The sequence below is a fragment of the Hippocampus bargibanti genome, linkage group LG10, assembly GCF_051943395.1.
Source record: "Hippocampus bargibanti isolate YZ-2025 linkage group LG10, ASM5194339v1, whole genome shotgun sequence".
Lineage (NCBI taxonomy): Eukaryota > Metazoa > Chordata > Actinopteri > Syngnathiformes > Syngnathidae > Hippocampus > Hippocampus bargibanti.
The window spans coordinates 17,948,339-17,969,705 of NC_142743.1; the positions used below are offsets into that span (position 1 = coordinate 17,948,339).

The 21,367-nt window shown below is 39.7% G+C and overlaps 1 protein-coding gene across 1 annotated transcript; it reads right to left on the bottom strand.

Annotated features, from left to right (window-relative positions):
• Window positions 1–1,472: 1,472 nt before the first annotated feature.
• Window positions 1,473–20,956, bottom strand: ldlrb (low density lipoprotein receptor b). The gene is made up of 18 exons (XM_089005803.1): window positions 20,765–20,956; window positions 16,710–16,829; window positions 15,571–15,693; window positions 13,576–13,953; window positions 13,163–13,285; window positions 11,940–12,062; window positions 10,420–10,542; window positions 10,208–10,336; window positions 9,953–10,124; window positions 8,002–8,229; window positions 7,816–7,934; window positions 7,597–7,736; window positions 6,193–6,334; window positions 5,966–6,118; window positions 5,684–5,878; window positions 4,445–4,519; window positions 4,201–4,358; window positions 1,473–2,895 (listed from the first exon to the last, which is right to left on the bottom strand). The coding sequence occupies exons 1-18, from the start codon at window positions 20,817–20,819 to the stop codon at window positions 2,857–2,859; spliced, it is 2,595 nt and encodes an 864-aa protein (XP_088861929.1). The 5' UTR covers window positions 20,820–20,956; the 3' UTR covers window positions 1,473–2,856.
• Window positions 20,957–21,367: the final 411 nt, after the last annotated feature.

The following is a 21,367-nucleotide window of genomic DNA, read 5'->3' on the forward strand; positions in this document are numbered from 1 at the left end:
TCAAAGTTGAAACTCTCTAACTGTCGTCTGCCTGTCTCTAATGTTTAAACCACTTCCCTTCGCTGTTGCGTTCTTGACCAATCACGTGGCTTTAACCGAAGACCGGGGGTGGGGAATAGAGGACAAAAAAAGTCGTCAGCCATTTTGTTGTTAGAAGAACGGGCTCGTTCACGAACGACATCACTCATTGAGGCGGCTCCGTGTGTATCCCGAAAAAAGCTCGTATGTCAAGGTAACATTTTCCTAAATTTAACATTCGCAAACCGAAAGGTTCGTAAGCCAAGGGGTTCGTAAACTAAGGCATCACTGTATGCTGATTTATATTGCATTTGTCAAATATGAATAAAGCTGCAAAATTCCTTTTTTTTTTTTTAAACCATCTCAGGGGGTAACTATTTTGCCACGTACTGTACCAGCACTTTAGAGTCCTCATTAAACACAAGAAAGCTGGTTATGTGTGTGAAAATGGCAGAATTAAGACAGTGGGCATTCTGTTATCGACTTGTGTCACTATGGCAGCAATGGCTATTGTTTTGGCAATTTGGGTACTGAAATGACATTAAAGGACAACCAACACCATTTTTTTGTTTCCTGAAGTGATTTTACAAATTATGGAATTATTATCCTTATTGATGGCAAAATTAGAAGGAAAACACATAAATAACGCTATGGTGAATCGTTGTGTGTTGCACCAAGACTACTATTTGATTCTAGTTGACACAAATTCCCAGCAGACAAATCAGCCCATTTCCAACGGAGCTTGGGGGCCATCTCGTGCATTTTCTGGGAGCTACATTGGAGTCCTGACTGCTCGAATTGATGCAGTAGGACTTCTTTAATCGATTGCAAACATTTATGCTTTCCTTTTCAAAACTATTTGAATCATATTCATAACTGATGAGTAACAAGAAAGCAACTTCTCCGAATCTGAAGCCATTGTTTTGATTCTAGAGCAAGGCAAGACGTCCTGACGTGACGTCACGAACAAGGGGGCGGGACCTTCTGAAACTCGCCATCTCCGAGGTCATTTTGAAGTACAGTAAAGTCTCGTTATATCGATATTCAAGGGAGTCCGAAAAAATATCGATATAACCGGGACTATCGATATATCCGACCCTGTTTGCATGTAATTTTCTCCGTGCGTGCATAGAAATAGTATCGATATAACCGGGACTATCGATATATCCGATATCGATATAACGAGAATTTACTGTAGTTTTGGGACACCAAGTCATTTTTATTGGTGTTTTGCATTTGACTAAAAATATCAGCCTGTGTGTTTTGGGTATTTTAGATGCTATAAAACGTTTTTCTGATGTCAGTTAGGATACAAAAATGGTGTCGGTTGTCCTTTAATCGTCTCATTGATGTATGCTATGCATACCATCACACACACAAAGTGGTGCCTGGTTACGAACACGAGGAACCGAAGCTTTTTTTTAAAAAAAAGAACAATTTCACAGATGCAGTCAAAGCTTTGATACTTTTTATAGCGCGAATTTTATCTGGCAAAAACACACACACACACAAAACTAACACAAACAATTTTACTTCAGTGACACTTCTTGAATTGTTTGAAAAAAAGACAAATGCAACCTAACAAAGAATAATAGCAATCAACAAGCAATGTAAACGATAGGCAAATTGACACATTCTCTTTTACAACTGAGCACGCGTGCTTGACTTTTCACAGTGGGAAAAACGCAGTCATACAAAAAAAAAAACTATCCACAACAATTGATGATTGTCATCACACCCCCCCCCCCTCAAAAAGTGTACCTGCACACAGCACTTTCTCTTAAAAAGAGGCAGTTATGAAAAGATCAAATAACAGATTTATAGTTTGACTATATGGAAGCCAAGATGGCCAACACCAAACATTCAGAAACCTTCAAATATCCACCCCATTAATAAATAATAATATTTCCCCATATTTAGTGCACACAGAAAAGGCAACAGTGCTTTATAAAATAATTCCAGACGATTTACAGTTTCTCTTATTTTATCATTACCAACAGTCATATTCGACATCTTCAATAGAAAACAATTTCTTCATTTTTTTTTTGGTGAAAAGGAAACTTAGCAGCTTAAGCATTCAGAATGTAAAGCACCTACGCTTCATTCAAAGAGATCTTAACACCTCACAAAACAAAACCTGAAAGGGATATTTTGCATACGTACACATTCAGCAGTTTCAAGGTTATATTTTCGCGATAATGTATTTGATTTGAATTCAAAATTGAATTCAAAATTGAATCACGCATGTAGTGTGAATCCTGTAAGCATAAAGCCATATCATTTCCGGCCAATCCGATTAATTAAGTCGGGTTGATCTCTTTTTGCAATGGATTTTGGTATTGATTTTCTCTGCATCCCCACCTCATTGTCCAATGTGTCCCCCCCTTTTGTCCAGAACTGAATTTAAACACAACATCCTATGGGACCCCAACATTGACATAATTGTGTGTTGAAAATGTTATCAGGTGATTTACAGTAGCATAAGGCAGCAGTCAGGAATAAATATGAAAAAAAGTTGCAAAAAGTGTTTTTTTTTTCTTTACATTCAGATCCGCACTAAATAAAAGATGTGCAAGTAAGAGCTTTGTCTTCTGAAATTCTTGATTCTGATGATACGTTGAGGTTTGACTTGGTGGCATGCGTCACCCCCCCCCCCCCTATCTTCATTCATTCATGTCTAGTGCTTCTTTGGATTGTGCTGAAGGTCACAAACAAAGTGACAACAATGATAAAATAATGCCAGAAAAACAAAAATAGCTTCATTTTCATGCTGGAAAAAAAATCAGCAACCAACCGATCAACCAACCGTCAAAGTGAATGTCCTTAGCACGTTGGGGGTCAAGCAATGTCAATGTCCTCCGTATTCAGCATTTGGCGCTGTAAAAAAAACAAGAAAGAAAAAGAAAATTGCCATATTTTCCATACACAGTGATACCTTGGCTTACAAACTTAATTGCTTCCCAGACAGAGTGTGTAAGGTGAAAAGTGTGTATTCCAAAAATAAATTTTCCATAGGAAACCATTAAAATGAGAATAATCCGTTCCCAGGTCCCCATAAAACATAATTTTCTACTTTCTAATTTTCTAAGCCTTAAAACTACACAAACTGTACCTTATTTTATGCATAATACATATGCTATGGTATTACAATTAAATAAATAAACTGTACTGGATAATACAATGGTTTTATTGACCTTTGTGATGGACGTTGATGGCTTGATGGAATGGAGTCCCTTGTAGGTGCTTTCCCTGCGATAATTTTATCTAGTTCCTCATCAATTGTGTTCTGTTTAACTGGGATGATAGCTTTTTGCATCAGGTGTACAGATGGCTTGTGCGGGTTATTTGTGGAGCCTGATTGATGGGAATTTTAACCTTGCAGTCTACACTCTGCCTTTGAACTATCAAAGTTGAAACAAGACTGAATTTCACAGTTTTCTATCCATTATGTCACTCTCTCGCTGTCGTCTGCCTGTCTCTTTAATGTTTAAAACACCTCCCCTCACTGCTGCCTTCTTGACCAATCACGTGGCTTTAACCGAAGACTGGGGGCGGAGAATAGAGAACCAAAAAAATGTCGGCTGCCATTTTCTTTTTTTGAGAATGGCTTAACTCTCTCTCTGTCTGTCTGTCTGTCTGTATACCGCCCCCCACCCCCATTTACAGCTGCGTTCTTGACCAATCACGCAGCTTTAACTGAAGACTGGGGGCGGGGAATAGAAGAACAAAGAAAGGATTTTCGGTTGTAAACCGAGACATAAAAAACCAAAATTTTAGTCTAAAACCAAATTGGTCGAGAACAAACGTTTGATAACCGATGTTTGACTGTATACGGCAGATCGGATTATAAGGCGCACCTTTAATGAATGATATATTTGTAAGATTTCCCATATATAAGGCGCATTGTCATCTTTTGAAGAAAATGAAGGGTGCACCTTATAATCCGGAAAATACCGTACATTCAAAGGAAATGAAATACATGCTGCATCTAAAGTCGGAAACACCCAGGGGGTGTGTACTGAAGTCATTTGAGTTCCGATTTATGTGAAATTTAACCGTGTCATTCACTCTCATACACAAAAAACAATGTTCTATCACCACAGAAAGTCATGAGCAATCGAATGTCGGAAAAAAATACAACTATCCCTTCCTGGTTTCAACTCAAATGAACATGAGAATTACCTGAAGATGGACGTAGCCTTCAGAGTTTCTGCAGATTTGCATCTCGTCCTCAGTGGTCTTCTGGTAAACGGGGTTGATAAAGTGAATGGAGTTGGTGTTCCTCAGTCGCCAGTGTCTCCATAACAACACGGCTCCAAACACCAACATGATCATAACCACTGCGGCGAGGAAAGAAAGCATGAAAGGAGAGGCTTGAAATGTGAGACGGGAAGGGGACGATTGACATGTAGGATGCGATGATTACCAATTGGAATTGCGATGTAGAGAGCAGCAGTGTGAGACGACTGCGCCTCTGGAGGGACATCTGTGCGTTTGTTGACTGAAAATGTGAGAGAACAAAACTGTCAGTTCGATGAAATTTGGGATCTCGGGATGTGTTCATCTTGATGTGAAATTTAGCTCAAAGCAATTCAATCCACATCAAACGCACTCCAACAAAAAACAAACAAACAAAAATGATAATAATAATCTGCATAAACCCTGACGGCAGGGTTTAGTCTGCATGTTTCTACCATTTAATTGCTTTTAAGTGCTTCGTTACAGTTTTAGCTGTTGTTTAAGTACAATATAAATCAATATGTATTGTATTATTTAGAACAGGGGTGTCAGTCATTTTTTGCTGCGGGCCACATTATAAATTACGGTTTTGTCTCGAGGAAATTTATGAATTATGAATTTGAGAAAGCCATTAGAATGTTTAATCCCCTCCATGTATTACATATAGAACGCCGAACAAATTAATGAATAACTAGATTTCAAATTTCAAGAGTAAAATAATAATAAATTTCATTTTAAGCGCCTATCAAAGCTCTCAAGTACACTTTACAGTCACAGACAAGCATAGGTATTATAATAAATAAAATACAATCAAAAATAGAATACAATAAATAAAATACAGTTATAAATAGAAACAAGAGAAAGAGCTACACATAAATTGCAATTTGGGGGTTTGAGATGGGAGGAGAATCGACGTTACGAATGTGGGGTGGAAGTGTGTTCCAGAATTTGTGGGCAGAGCAGCTGAAAGCCCTGTCCCCCATCGTGCTGAGACAGGCGAGGGGGGGGGGGAGCATACAAAGGTGGAGGGAGGATCTGAGGGAAGGTGAGGGAATAGAAATTTGAATAAGGTCAGATAGGTATGGGTGGTGGCAGATTATGGATAGATTTAAATGTATAAAGAAGAATTTTAAATTTGACCGGGAGCCAGTGGAGCTCTTGGTGGACGGGGGTGATGTGGTGAAAGGATGAGGTTCTGGTGATCATCCAGGCTGAAGTTTTAATGACTGTTACTGTAATTTACATACAACAATTTAACTAATTTAGCAACTTTAGCGAGCATCATGGCACTTGACACGCTTGATTTGCTTTTGCGGGCCGAATAATATGATGCGACGGGCCAGATTTGGCCCACGGGCCTTGGCTTTGACACCTGTGCTTTAGGAGTTACATGAGTGAAGCTACCATGTGTGTAGGTGTGGTGTACCTTGAGCCGGAGTAGAAGGCTGGGGTGCAGGGGAGATGTCGGGTTTCCTGGGTCGAATGCTTGAGGTAGTCATGGTTGTTTCAGCAGCTTTGGCAGTCGCCGTCGTCGTGGTTATTGCTGAGGTTGTCGTTGTAACGGCCTGGTCGTCTGGCTCACTCTGCTTGCTTATGGTTGGAGGCTTTACTGAGCCTGGCGCTGGAAGAGAAATTGACAAAATAAGACTTTGTGCCTATTTGGTTCACAACCCACTGAGGCGTTTTGAAATTAAAAATAGACACCCACCCGCAACACATTTTCTCATGTCTGGCGCCATGCTCATGTGATCAGGACATGCGCAGGTGTATTTCGGCGAGTGCTGGTTGATGACAGGAGCAGGTAGGCAGAGGAACTCACACCCCCCATTTATACTGTTCTTCTCTGTGCACCAGTTGTAACCTACAAGCGGGAAAAAAGTTGAAGGAACCGAACAAAAGTTGTTGTTTATTTGTGTCGTGGTGATTTAGGTGTACCGCTTGGTTGCTTGAGGTTATGGTAGAGCACGATATCCTCTGGCTGATGCAGGTCATCGGCCAGCATCGTGATGTCGTCTCCCGTCGCTCGGTTGGCACTGAATACGGCATTGTTGGCCGTATCCGTCCAAAATACTTTATCCTATTCAGTCATAAAAGCACAAGAAAAAAAGTGTTTTAACCACTACGTGTGCGTCTCTCTGCTGACACGTTATCACAACATTAGGAGTGTATTGAAATGGAACCAAATGATGTAGTAGTGCACATTCTGTATTTAATCAAATTGTATGTAATCAAATTGAGGCATGGGTGGAAAGTCCTGGATTTGAAGAAAATGAAAAATGGGCTAAAAAGAGAACTCAAAAGTTCAATTATAAATTAGACGAATAAGCAAGTGGCACTGGAAAAAAAAGTTAAAAGAAAGAAAGCATGTTACATACAGATGGGCCCTACAAAAAAAAGGATCACGCACATGCGAATTAACTTCCAAAGTCAATTTGCCTTGAGTGATACAATTTAGAATTTAATAAAGTCAACATCTCTTGTGTCATATAATTTAAAATGTCATAAAATTCGGGGCTAAAAAAAAATCTAATCAAATAAAATATAAAAAAAATACAAATAAAAAAATAAAAAAGTCGATTTCTCTTGGGGTCACATAATACAGAATTTCATAAACTTTGGGGCCAATAAATAAAATGTATTAAATTAAATTAAAAATCCATAAATAAATAGATATAAAATAAAATACAAACAAATCAAAACCAGAGTCAACTTCTCTTGTGTCATATAATTTAAAATGTCATAAAATTCGGGGCTAAAAAAAAATCTAATCAAATAAAATATTAAAAAAATAAAAATAAAAAAATAAAAAATAAAATAAAATAAAAACAAAACAAAAAAATAAAGAGTCAATTTCCCTTTGGGTCATATAATTCAAAATGTCATAAAATTCGGGGCCAAAAAAAAAATCAAATCAAACAAAAAATAAAATATAAAAATAAAAATGAAACAGTCAATTTCTCTTGGTGGTCATACAATATAGAATTTCATAAAATTTGGGGCCAATATATCAAATCAATTAAATTAAATTAAAATAAAATACAAAATTTAAAAAAATAATAAAAACAAATAATAAAATAAAAACAAAAAAAAACAGAGTCAATTTCTCTTGGGGGTCATATAATATAGAATTTCATAAAATGTGGGGCCAATAAATAAATTAAAATTCAAAAATAAAAAAAAAAATACAAAAAAAAAATAAAAAACAAAATAAAACAAAATAAAATAAAAACAAAGATGCATTTTCCTATGTCGGAGTAAGTAAAAATGGCTCTGAGGTCTTCTTTATGTGGTGAGCTCAGAAAAAAACCGCACAATGTCAACAAACTATTCTTCACAAACCTCAAAAACAGCCAAAGAGAGCGGATGAGAGAGCTTGTCTTCACTGAGAATGAGCGTATGTCTGGTCCCGCCATTCACATCCACACTGGACAGGGTGTGTATCTTTGAATCCACCCAGTAGAGACGCTGGTTGACAAGGTCTGACCAGAAACATTGGATTGATCTTGATTGGCTCATTTGAACGCACTTCAAGTGACCAAGCGATGGATGCAAGCTTACCGAGGGTGATTCCATTAGGCCAGGCAATGTTGTCTGTTACCAAGGCAACGCGGTCGGCTCCGTTCAAGCCGCTCTTTTCTATCTTGGCCTTCTCTCCCCAGTCGGTCCAGTACATGAAGCTGTCAAAGACAAAGATTTGAATCGTGTTCGGTAACATTCCCCAACGGAGCTCTTCAACGCACTCACTTGTTAAGGGGATCCACCGTGATGGCTCTCGGTTTCTGAAGGTTATCAGCGATCAGCGTCTTTCTCTTGTGGCCGTCTGTTGTCGCCACGGAGATGTGCCGCAAAGAACTGTCGGTCCAGTAGATATTGCCGTGGATCCAGTCCACGGCAAGGCCTTCCGGGGCTTCAATTCCATCGTCGATGACCACAGTGGGCTGGAAGGAGTGGGCACCCACGTCGAACTCGGAGCTGTAGGGGGGCGTGGGGGGAAAGTGGCTCAACGATTTGTTCAACTCAAATCAACATCGCAGTGAAAAAGATAATTTCTCCTTCATATTAACTCATTGACTGCTTTTGTCATTGTCACTCAAATCCCAGGGCCCGCAGAATATTGAGTTTTAGGACTACATAAACATTCAATGCAGCGTAAGAAACCTTACACTCTCTTCTTTCATTAAAAAAGAGGTAATTCCTAAATTATATGGGTCTGGAGTTATATGAGCTTGAAATGAGGGGGGCTGTCCAATTTACAATGCAATATATATTGGTTTCTATAGCGCTTTAACAACAGATGAAGGTAAAACAAAGTGCTAACATGGAAAACAGGGAAATTCTGCCCCCTTGTAGAAAGGAAAAACATTGCCAGAGGCCATGGCCAGTGCTTTATCGACACCTAAGCATGAAAAAAAAAAAAAAAAAAAAAAAAAACCTGAATTCGGGAATGGCACTCCACGTCATATTTTCAATTCCTGGCAGTGAATGCGTTAATTTGTGGTTCATTTCGCCATTTTTTTAATGTAAACCTGACTTATAAGACTAAAACATTTTCATAAAGCTGATATTTGTTATTGTAATTTTATTGCTCGTTTAAAAAAAAATACTGTATTTTTTTTTCAAATGCTGACCTTGCACCTTCTATATGGAAAATATGTTTTCCATATAGAAGTTGGAAAATACAGTGATACCTCGGTTTACGAACCCCTTGGCTTATGAACTTTTCGGTTTACAAATGTTAAATTTATGAAAATTTTACCTTGGCATACAAACTATTTTTCGGGACACACACGGAGCTGCCACAATGAGTGATGTGTCGTTCGCGAACGAGCCCGTTCACCTAAAAGAAAATGGCTGCCGACATTTTTTTTGTCCTCTATTCCCCGCCCCCAGTCTTCATTTAAAGTCACGTGATTGGTCAAGAACGCAGCAGTGAGGGGAGGTGGTTTAAACATTAAAGAGACAGGCAGACGACAAAGAGTCACAAAATGGATAGAGAACAGTGAAATTTGGACTGGTTTCAACTTTGATAGTTCAAAGGCAGAGTGTAGACTGCAAGGTTAAAATTCTCATCAATCAGGCTCCACAAATAACCCGCAAAAGCCATCAGTTCAATTTGAAATTAAAAGACAAGCAAGGCAACCAGCTATTAATGATGTGTCTGCTTGCATCTGTTGCTGTTGCAATATCAAAACTTCCAAGATGTACAACGCAGAGCTCGAGACACTTTATGCAAAAAGCTATCCATTCCATCAAGCCATCAACGACCATCACAAAGGTAAATAAAACGACTTTATTATCCAGTACAGTTTATTTCTTTAATTATAATATCATAGCACATTTATTATACATAAAATACGGTATATTTTGTGTAGTTTTAAGGCTTCGAAATTTAGAAAGTAGATAATGGGGACCTGGGAACGGATTATTCTCATTTTAATGGTTTCCTATGGGAAATTAATTTTTGGGATACACACTTTTCGCCTTACACACTCTGTCTGGGAACCAATTAAGTTCGTAAGCCAAGGTATCACTGTATGTCACTCGTTGAAGTTATGCCTTTTAATCCAGTGCGCCTTGTATATATGGAAAAAGTTTGAAAATACATTATTAATTGGCGGTGTGCCTTATAGTCCGGAACAGGACCTTCAAAAAAAAAAAAACATGCCATTAAATTGCACTCCAGTGGAATTTTCACCTGTAGATTTTCTTGAGCGAAAGGTCAGACCAGAAGATGATATTGTTTGGCATGTCCATGTCCAGAGCAACGGCGTTCTTCAAGCCGCTCATCACACGCACGTACTCGCTGCGATCCACCGCCAACTTCCTTATATCATGCTTATTGGTGAAGTAAAGAGTGGGTGTGGTGCCTGGAAAAAAAACATAACTAACAACGTGATCTCCATTTTTGGTCATATTTATAAAACATGATACACACATTTTCGAGCATTACCTGAAACAGCTTTGCATTTTTTGCTGACAGGGTCAACTTGATAGCCGTCTTTGCAATCACACTTGTAGCCGCCAGGCTCGTTGATGCAAATCTGACCGCAAATGTCGGCTTCTGCACATTCGTCGATATCTGCGGGTGGTGACGAAGTCAAAAGGCTGCGTTCAGCTTTCATACATCCGCCAGGTCGACTGCCTCGTTTCCCTGCCGCTTACCTTCACAACCTCTTTTGTCTGCTTTCAGAACGTATCCAACGGGGCAGGAGCAACTGTAGCCGAGCTTTTGATCCATGCAACCGTGTGAGCAGCCGCCATTTCCGACTAAGCACTCGTTGCGATCTATGACGACACAAAAAGGCACACAAGACAATGAGAGTCAGCTCTTTAACTCATTCGCTGCCATTCTCGAATTTATTTGGGAATTAAAAAGTGTGACATGGGGCGCCATTCCCGAATTTGTTCGGGTTTTGTTTTTTGTTGAACGGTGTCCAGATAAGGTGCTGGTCAGACCTCTGGCAATGTTTTTTTCCCTTCCAGGAAAGAGCAGTATTTGCCTTTTGTCCATGTCAGCACTTTGTTACAGTTTCAGCTGTTCTTAAAGGATAACCGACGCCTCTGGAAAAGTTGTGTCCATAATTTGTAAAATCACTTCAAATGATTTCTACTGAGCGTATTTTACAAAGATTCCACCGCATATAGCTATATTTTGCGTTTTAAGACTCACACTGAATATTCAGGAAGTCTTGTTTGCGAGTTGGTGACAATTCCTGACGTGACGTCACGTCAGGAAAGCCCCAGACCGAGAAAGTCAGACACACAATGCATTTTGGGTAGTTTGTTTGGTTTGAAAACTGTGTTGATCCGTGTTGATGGCGAAATTTGAAGGAAAACACATAAATAACGCGATGGTGAATCGTTGTGTGTTGCACCAAGACTACTATTTGATACTAGCTGACACAAATTCCCAGCAGACAAATCAGCCCATTTCCAACGGAGCTTGGGCGCCATCTTGTGCATTTTCTGGGACGCTAGAATGGAGTCCAGACAGCTCAAAATGAGATAGAAGGACTTCTTTAATCAATTGCAAACATTTATGCTTTCCTCTTCAGAACTATTTCAATCATATTCAGAACTGGATGAGTAACAAGAAAGCGTCCTGGCGTGACGTCACGAACAAAGGGGCGGGACCTGCTGAAACTCGCCACGTCCGAGGTCATTTTCAAGTAGTTTTGGGACACTAACTCATTTTTATTGGTGTTTTGCATTTGACTAAAATATCAGCCTGCATGTTTTGGGTATTTTAGATGCTATAAAACGTTTTTCTGATGTCAGTTTGGATACAAAAATGGAGTCGGTTGTCCTTTAAAGAACTATATAAATCAATTTGTATGTATTGTATTTTGTACAGCCGCCCCCATTTGAAGCTCAGATAACTCAAGACCCATATAACTTCGGAATTAACTCATTTTTTTATGATGAAAGAAACAAGCCCAATGTTTCTAACACTATTGAATCTTCCTGAACTCAATATTCTTAGGGTCCTGCAATTTGAGAGAAAAAGACACAAACACTGGCACTGCAGTGGATCCATTTTTTGCACATCGTCTGCCAGTGAACGACCAAAGTCTTCAGTCATGACAAAAACTTTCGGCAAATTACGAAAATGGGTAAGCCGGTCAGATTTTCCAGTTTAGATGTTGAACAGAAATGAGAACTAACAAGGGGGAAACACCTACCACATTGTCCGACTGGTTCATCTGAACTGTCTCGACAGTCTCTCTGCTTGTCGCACACCTTAGCCATGCTGATGCACTCCCCGCTGCTACACTTGAACTGAGTGGCGCCATCGCACACATTTTCTAGGCAGAATATACACGTGCGTGTGAATAAAAGCAGCAAAAATTCACAACTTTTAAAGCTCCTGTTTTTATGGTTAAATATAATGGGAAATTAAAAAAAATGCTCATTTTATCTGAAAAGGTGACACAATTTTAAAATTGATGGGTGGCCCCATTTAACGAGATTGCCGAAGTATACAAAACTGATTGAAATAAAGCAAAATACATTCATTGGAGCATGATATTTCTAAATTGCAAATTAAAAACCATTATTTGAGTAAAATCTATGTTTTGAATATATCAACAACTTTAATTCAAGTCAAAGACTGTATTCATACATAAAATAAATATTTTCTTTAGTTACTACACAATCAATCCTGTTCTTGCTTGATATTGTACGGTATTACAGATAAGACAGAGAACACACTTAGCATAATATTTTTTACTCGTGTCGACGTAATTTTTTTTGCTTTGAAGATTTCCAATGTGCCTCAACAGCTCTGAAATCATTCCCATTATCTACTAAAATCAAACCATAACAGTAGTTTGCCGCAGCGAATTGTCACTACCCTGTTTTTAATGTCTTTTAGCGTTTCACTGCTGTTCTCACGCTCCATACTGCAACCATCCGCCATATTCGATGTACACAATGCTATGCACCATGGGTAAATGAATATTCGATTAGCCCTTTTGGCACTTTCTGGCAGATCACGGAAAAGCCCGATATCCTCTACGACGGCTTTGGAACGCACTGAAACAAATGCAAGTTGATTATGGCGAGATATGGGTAAGGAATGATGGCAGACAAAAAAAGTTAAAACCTCTGAAGGAAAACAAACAGCTTTCAATTGCTGTTTAACTGAATTTGTTTCTTTAGCTATGTTAACAGAAGTATGTCATATGTGGCGCAAATCATGAAGCAATATGCGCTAATCGTAATAGACTTGGCCTGGGGCTTGCGCAATGGAGTTACAAATTTGCGCCAGTGGCTGTCAAAATGCGTCAACGGCGCAAGGGCGTGGCCCAGATCCATCCCTGATTATCCCTTCCAACATTGGCATTCAACATGGAAAAATTCCAGCAAGTTTTCAGAGCCTCAAAACACTTTCTCGGTTGCTCACCTGTATCACAGTCAATCTCATCGCTAGAGTCCGGGCAATCGTGCACTTTGTCGCACTGACGGCTACCGTGGATACAAGTCCCGTCGCTACACTGGAACTCATCTGGGGAACAGGTAGGGTGAACTAAAAAAAAAAATGGAGACATTAGCTATGCAATGCGAAAAACGTTTTACGATCTGGTTTTTCTTCATCTTTCCAGATTTTCGGAAAGTCACAGAGCTAACCGTTTGGGCCCCAGAAGCTGGACAAATTTAGCCGACTTGCTTTTACATTGAGTGGAGTGAAGATAAATTGTCAATATGAGGCAAGAAAAACATTGATCTTGGGTCACTTGATGCAACACATTTTAAACTGAAAACTGAGTAAAGGACGTAATAAAATAAAAATTGGTTAGAAAACGTGAATTAACTCACTGCAGTTGACTTCATCCGACCGATCGGTACACTCGGGGGTCCCGTCACATCGCCAGCTCCCGTCAATGCATTCTCCATCAGCACACTGGAACTCATGATCCCGACAAGCCACAACGTCCTTGCTGGGTTTCTTGTCGGCACAGTTCTCCGGCCACTCGTCTGAGCCGTCGCTGCAGTCTTTGTCGCCGTCGCAAACCCAGTTATTAGAAACGCACACCGTGTTGTTACACTGGAAAGTTAGCGGGCTACAGGTGGGCTTTGGGCAGGAAGCTTCGTCGGAGCCATCCGGGCAGTCCTTGTCGTGATCGCACACGAAGCTGGTGGAGATGCACTCGCCGGACGTACAGCGAAACTGTTGGGCCGTGCACTCCTTTGCCACTGCGGTTGAGGAGAGAGCAAGAAGTCGGGTGAATGCAGATGCTATGTTAGCATATAGCTAATCTGGCCTTTTTTCAGAGTTACTCGATTGGAGGGAGAATTTACTCAAAAGATGATTATGCTCATATTTGTGTGACATTGGACCAAAAGCATTTGACAAAGGTTGAATTACTGTGGTTGACTTGTCTTTTGTATTTTTTTTAATAATAATAATAATAATAATAATAAGATGAAGAAGATGAAGAAGAAGAAGAAGAAGATGAAGATGAAGATGAAGATGAAGAAGATGAAGAAGAACAACAATAAGAAGATGAAGAAGAAGATGAAGAAGACGATGAAGAAGAAGATGATGAAGAAGAAGATGAAGAAGAAGAAGATGAAGATGAAGAAGAAGATGAAGATGAGGAAGAACAACAAGAAGAAGAAGATGAAGAAGGAGAAGATGAAGAAGATGAAGAAGAACAACAATAAGAAGATGAACAAGATGATTAAAAAGATGAAGAAGAAGATAAGGAAGAACAACAAGAAGAAGATGAACAAGATGAAGAAGGAGAAGATGAAGATGAATAAGAACAACAATAAGAAGAAGATGAAAAAGAAGATGAAAAAGATGAAGATGAAGATGATGAAGATGAAGAAAAAGATGAAGATGAAGATGATGAAGATGAAGAAAAAGATGAAGAAATTTGATTTATAAGATGTTGGAATAAACACGTCTCCACAGTCAGTCGTGTGAGCTCCTTCCTCGACTGCTACACTGAACCAATGTTGCAGTAGAGGAAGGAGCACGCACGACTGACTGTAACATGTCATTATTCCAACTGCTAACAAGTGAATGTAAACAAGCATTGGAAAGTGCTGTAAAACCACCTCATCCTAAACACGCCCTCTGCTGTATACCTACTGGGTGAGAGGCATGTTCCTCGTGCCCGCAACAATATCATATATCAAACTATACAAACTATACAAACTATACGCCAACCAAAATGGAACTGTATAGTGCCACTTAGCAGTTTTTTTGACAACGATACTAGTGCAGCGTGTTCTACCGGAAACAAATTCCTTGTGTGTTCTACATACTTGGCAATAAAGATGATTCTGATTCTGATCTGATTGTGATGTGTGACGTAGAATGCAACCAACGCAGTATAAAGCAGCATTTCTCGTTCTGGGACAAGAGAGTATTTTTCAAAGGTCGCTTGTAATAAAGGGGTGTCTTGTACAAGCGAAAATTTATCGATAATTGCAAACGATCCAAAAAAAAAATGATGATTTCGGTAGTTGTTTAGCTGGTCTGAAAATAGAACGCAGACAACGGATGAGGGCAATAGTTCAGGACATAACATGGACTACCACAAAGCCAACAGAAACAATTTGACAGTAAACCGCCAACCAAAATGCTTGTAAATCAGACTTAAATTTCGACAAAGAAACAGCAAACTGAACTTTTTTTTAGGTGACCGATCACATGACCAAAATTCCCAGTAATAAATAAAATTCTGTGGCTTTTGGGAATATAACTGCTATATAATTGCAGACTCAAAAACTGTTCAACGATACTTCATCTCTAATTTGTGTGTGTTCACGACCCGCGATGTAGATAACTTTCTAACTTACTGCAGTTGATCTCATCCGTGCCGTTTTCACAGTCTGCTTTGCCGTCACAGTGCCAGCCCTGCGGTACACACACATGCTGGGGGGCACCACAGCTAAACTCTGACTCGAGACACTTTCTGGCCCCTGGCGAAACAAACAGGAAGGAAATGACTTGACCCATTGAATTGCAATGAACTGGGGGTGGGATTGCGGAAGGGAGATTTACGCTGCAAACTGACCTCGCAGAATGCCCCGAAAACACCCTTTTTTTTTTTTTACTCATCCACTGCCATTCACGAATTTATTTGGGAATTGAAAATATGACGCAGAGTGCCATTCCCGAATTTTTTCAGCTTTTGTTTTTTTTTTCCATGCTTGGGGGCCGATAAAGCGTTGGCCATGGCCTTGGCAATGTTTCTTCTTTTCCACAAGGGGGCAGAATTTCCTTTTTTCATGTTAGCGCTTTGTTCCAGTTTCAGCGGTTGTTAAAGCACTATAAAAATTGTATTTTGGACATCCACCCTCATTTCAAGCTGATATAACTCCAGACCCATATAATTTAGGAATTAACTCTGTTTTTTTCCAGATGAAAGAAGAGAGTCTATGGTTTCTAACGCTGTATTGAATATTTATGTTGTCCTAAAACTCAATATTCTGTGGGTCCTGGAATTCAAGTGACAATGACAAAAACCCTGGCACTAGTGTGGACACATTTTTGCACATGTCTGGCAGTGAATGAGTTAAAGAGGGGAACAAATCTAGCTAGGAATACAACAGTACACATTCCAAATCTTTTACATCTGATTACAGGATCCGCATTTCATTATTGCGCATAAACTTCCTTTTCCATCATGGAAAGTCTAGACTGAAAAAAAAAAATGTTTTTTATCAGTCCCGGTGCCCACATGGTTTTCTTTGGAGTATTCCGGTTTCCTCCTACATCCCATAAACATGCGTGGGAGACAAATGGAACACTTTAATTACTCCCTAGGTGAATGTGAGCATGAATAGTTCCATCTCGTGAGCGCCCTGCCATTGGCTGGCATCCAGTTCCATTCCACTGGCGGAAAACAGGTGGGATAGGCACGGGCACGCCCGCGAGCCTTGTAAGAAGTAGATGAAAGGTTTGACACAAGAAGGAGGTAAAAAAAAAAACCTACCACAGGTTTCTGGCAGTTCGTCGGTTCCATCGCCACAGTCATCGATGCCGTCGCAAACCCACCTCTGGGTGAGGCAACGGCCATTGGCGCACTTGATCTGAGTGGAACTGCATTCATATGCTGCTCGGGGGTGAAGAAGAAAGAAAAGGAGCGGGTTCAACAATTGAAAGTCTAAATCACAGGTGTCAAAGTCAAGGCCCGCGGGCCAAATCCGGTCCGCCACATCAACTTTTTCGGCCCGCGAAAGCAAATCAAACGTATGAAATTCCATGATGCTTGCTAAATTCTTAACCAAAATGTCATATTTTTGGATATAAACCACAATAACAGTCATTATTCTTGACTTCAGATTTGATAACTAGTTATTCATTCATTTGTTGTGTGCTCTATATGTAATATGTGGATCGGATTAAACATTCTAATGGCTTCCCCAAATTCATAACGGCCCTCGGGAGGAAACAATACCTACAATGTGGCCTGCGGAAAAAAATGACTGACACCCCTGGTCTAAATCAATACTCTGAGCGTGCGGTCGTCAAATGAGCTTGTGTCAACAACTTTCCCCCAAAAAACACACACGAAAAAAAATACTGATAATGTTGTCATGTTTAACTCAGCAAGCTAAATCAACAATATAATCGAAAGATCAGTGAACTTCAGATAAGTGGAAAAAGTGAAAGCAACACCTTTTATTTACTATTGGTTTTCCCCTGTACTTCCACTAATCACAAGAGATTCAATATAAAGTTATTATCTCATTCACTGCCAGACAACGTGCAAAAATGTGTCCACTCCAGTGCCAGGGTTTTTGTCATTTTTATTCAAATTGCGGGACCCACAGAATATTGTGAGTGTCGCCCATCGCGGACGCAATCAAGACGGCAAACTTGTCCAAATGACGCCGGGAAAGTTGTGTTTGTGCCAATGTGGTGACAGACGACGCGCCATTTTCGACATTTAGCTTGTAGCAGACGTGCATCTTTCCCTACATTACATCACAAAAGGTTGAGTGAAGGCCTAACTTGCTATCTGTTAGCTATCTATTAGCAAGTTAGCTATCTATCCGAGTTACTATTAGCTCACTAGCTATCTATCTGATTTGTCTGCTGGGAATTTTTGTCAACTAGTATCAAAGTTATCGCATTATTTATGTTTTTTCCTTCCAATTTCTCCATCAACACGGATCAACACAAAGTCTTCATACCAAACAAAGTACCCAAAATGCATTGTGTGTCGCCTTCTCGGTCAGGGGCGTTCCAGACGTGACATCACGTCAGACATCATCATCAACTCAAAAACAAGACTTCCGGAATATTCAGCGCAAGTCTTAAAACGTAAAATATAGCTATATGTGGTGGAATCTTTGTAGAAGTCATTTGAAGCCATTTTACAAATTATGGACACAACTTGTCCGGAGACATCGGTTGTCCTTTAAGTAACACACCGAACTGGCCCTTTAAGAATATAAAATGGATGGCATTACATTCACACCACTGGCTGCTGATTGGTGCCACAACAATGTTACCAAGGTCACCAGACATCAAGTCCTGGCTGTTTAATATTAATTCTGAGGAATATCTCAAAACTCAAAACAAGCCCCCCCCCATTCCGTTGAAGCAAAAGTCCTCGATCCCACCCACACATGACGCAAAAGCCGAGCAGAAAGCTTTTTAACATTTACAGGAATACTTTCCAAAGTGAGTGCAGCTGTTCCGTTAATGTCCACTGACAAACAGACCACAACATTTGCAGCAGCTCCAATACTGAGGCTTCGTTTCACACAAAGGAAAAAGCAGAGCACGCCAATGTTGTCATTTCCCGTCACTAATCTACTCCACGCCCCCATCCACCCCGCGGCCTCGTGAAATGGATCAAGGGTGAAAAATGACTGAGGATCTAGTTTGCCTTGTGTGTATCGTACATGCAAAATAGTTGTGGCACAAAAGCTACCACAAAAATAAAAAAATCATGGTGACAATACACTCACATGTGTTGTCACTGTGAAAAAACTTGGAGCTCCCATCAGTGTCTTATTTTGTGTTTGAGTGCTAATATTTGCTATCTATTAACTGTCTAGCTCGCTGGCTGGCTATCTAGCTATCTATCTATTAGGTGGCTGGCTATCTAGCTAGCTATCTATTAGCTGGCTGGCTATCTCGCGAGCTATCTATTAGCTGGGTGGCTATCTAGCTAGCTATCTCTTAGCTGGCTGGCTATTTAGCTAGCTAGCGATTAGCTGGGTGGCTATCTAGCTGGCTATATATTAGCTGGCTAGCTAGCTTTCCTTCTATTTGAGTAACTTCCGGGTAGCTGCCGCTACTCACCTACACAAAAACTTATCCTGCGACTGTAGCTTGTCCATGAACCTCAAACAGCCCCGCAGCACACTACTCTGCTATACCCGGCGGGCCAGACCGCACAGCCTCTGTTGCTTTTCCATTACAACAGGCTCACGGCAGAGTGGTGGCAGATAAACTCCACTGTGCTGCATGATTTGTTGACACTTACAGGGTGTCATAAGATTTTACGAGTGACGAGTCAACTAGTTTTGGTGGGGGATTCCAAAAATGAATTGCCGGTATATGATGTGTTGATGTAGCAAAAAGCAGCTTTCACATATAGACGAAAAGCTTCTTATTCTTTACTAAAAACTGTCAGACATTACTGTGAATTGAAATAAAAAAAGGATTAATTGATTTGAACGATGAGTAAAGTGAGGAACTATCTTCATTACATATTTTGGGAAACTCCGAAGTTTAAACCAGAAAGAGAGAAAAATGGATCACTACAATGACATTTACTGTAATGGTAAGCAGTGTATTTCATATTTTGTTTCTAAATTTCTGATGTGAAATGGGCCCATTGTCCATAAAAATGGTGGGGCCTTCTTGTATCATTAAATTCTTCTTGTAGTGTTTGCACAGTGGGCAAATTGTTCATGTTGATGTTGTCATATTGTTTTAGTTTTGAATTATGATTACATTGCATGTGCTAAAACCATAAAGCAGGTGTGTTAAACACATTTTTGTCACTCAAACTCATTGTTACTCTTGCCTTAGAGGGTCGTCGTGAGGTTGAAACCAAATCAATCAGCTCATCATATTATGACATTACCTCAATAAATTGACTGCTACTTTTTAATAATACATTACATTTTAAGAGCCTTTCAAAGCTCTCAAGGACACTTTACAGTCACAGACAAGCATAGGTACTATAATAAATAAAATAAAATCACAAATACAACAATAAATAAAATACAATTATAAATAGAAACAATCAGAAATCAAATGGTTTGTCCAGTACTTTTTAAAATTAACGCAATATGAATCAGCAAAATAACAATCTATCCCAATTTCAACATTATTACTGATGATAATTTGACATTTCGGATCAGTTTTTAGTAAGCATAGAAATTTAGACTTCCAACTTTTAACACGTATCAATCATAGCCCCGCCTACCGGCAGTAATAACACGGGGGAGGGGGGTCAAAATCATTCATCTTTTTCATTTCTTAAATTACAATTTTAAAACATACGGAGGAAGATTACAGCCAAGTCAGAATTCTGACATTAAAGTGGGAATTCTGAGATTAAAGTGAGACTGCTTCATGTCATCACAAAGAGGGTACAGCAAGTCCTGAAGAGTGAATGACTCTGTGTCTTTGTGTTGTCATATTTGTTATTTTTTCAAAAAAAAAATTCCCAAGAACACGCAGCGGCTCCCTCTCCCGGCAAATTGGCGTTTTCAATTTTATGTTTGTTAAAGTAATTATAAGTGCCTTGCATGCTGGGTCTGTGCTGTATGTCATGCATATTAGCATATTTGACAATAAAGCTGACTTTGACTTTGACTTGACTTTGAATATTGCCAACCTTATTTTTTTCTTCGGTGGCCCTAATTCTCTTCCGGAAAAAAACACCATAGGTGTAGCTTAAACAATATATACAGTATATGAGAAAAAATACTTATTTCATCCATGCATTAACAGGAACGCAACTAGCATGAACAAATGATGATAACGATGTGTGCGTGTGTTAGTATGTCAGGGTCTCACCAATTATTCCCGAGCAATTAATGAACAGCAAGAGGCACGTGCACAGTCGCCACATATCCGTACACTTGCTAGTTGTTTCCCACTTGAACGAGACGAAATATCAACTACAGCTTCCAATGGAGGACGGGACAAGGTGTCCGTTAGACTGCAGCGAGGGAGCTCTTGGATTTGGCCGTGCGTAAGAAGCAAAAGCGCCCGAGAGAACATTGACGCAATTTAAATATTCGAAATAAGCCAGCCGAGAGGGCGGACCGACAGCAGTGGCGTGATCTTTGAAATTGGACACCAGAGCCCTCCCTTGGGGAGGAGGCTCGGAGTTGGCAATGGCAACCTTGATGCGCACATTTTCTCTTCTCGCACCAAATGAATACAGTAGTCCCTTTTACAATCGTCGTTTAATGTCATTGTGAGACAGTAGTAACAGCAACATAGAGTAAAAATGATAATAATGATAATAATGATAATAATGATAATAGTGATAATAAAAATGACCACCGCCTTGTTTTACTTTGCGCTAAAGTCCAGGCCCAGATTTGATCAATTAAAATTTTAATCTGATTTAATTTCCCCTCTATGAAAGCTTTTTTTCTGCCTCTTTTTGGG

Bases quoted from the DNA above. Each gene is read 5' to 3' on its own strand.
- ldlrb (XM_089005803.1), bottom strand. From the start codon at position 20,819: ATGTGGCGACTGTGCACGTGCCTCTTGCTGTTCATTAATTGCTCGGGA. The intron at 13,954-15,570 runs GTAAGTTAGAAA...CCTCAACCGCAG, and splicing joins CACGGATGAGATCAACTGCA to TGGCAAAGGAGTGCACGGCC. The intron at 4,359-4,444 runs GTAATCATCGCA...TCCTCGCCGCAG, and splicing joins CTACATCGCAATTCCAATTG to TGGTTATGATCATGTTGGTG.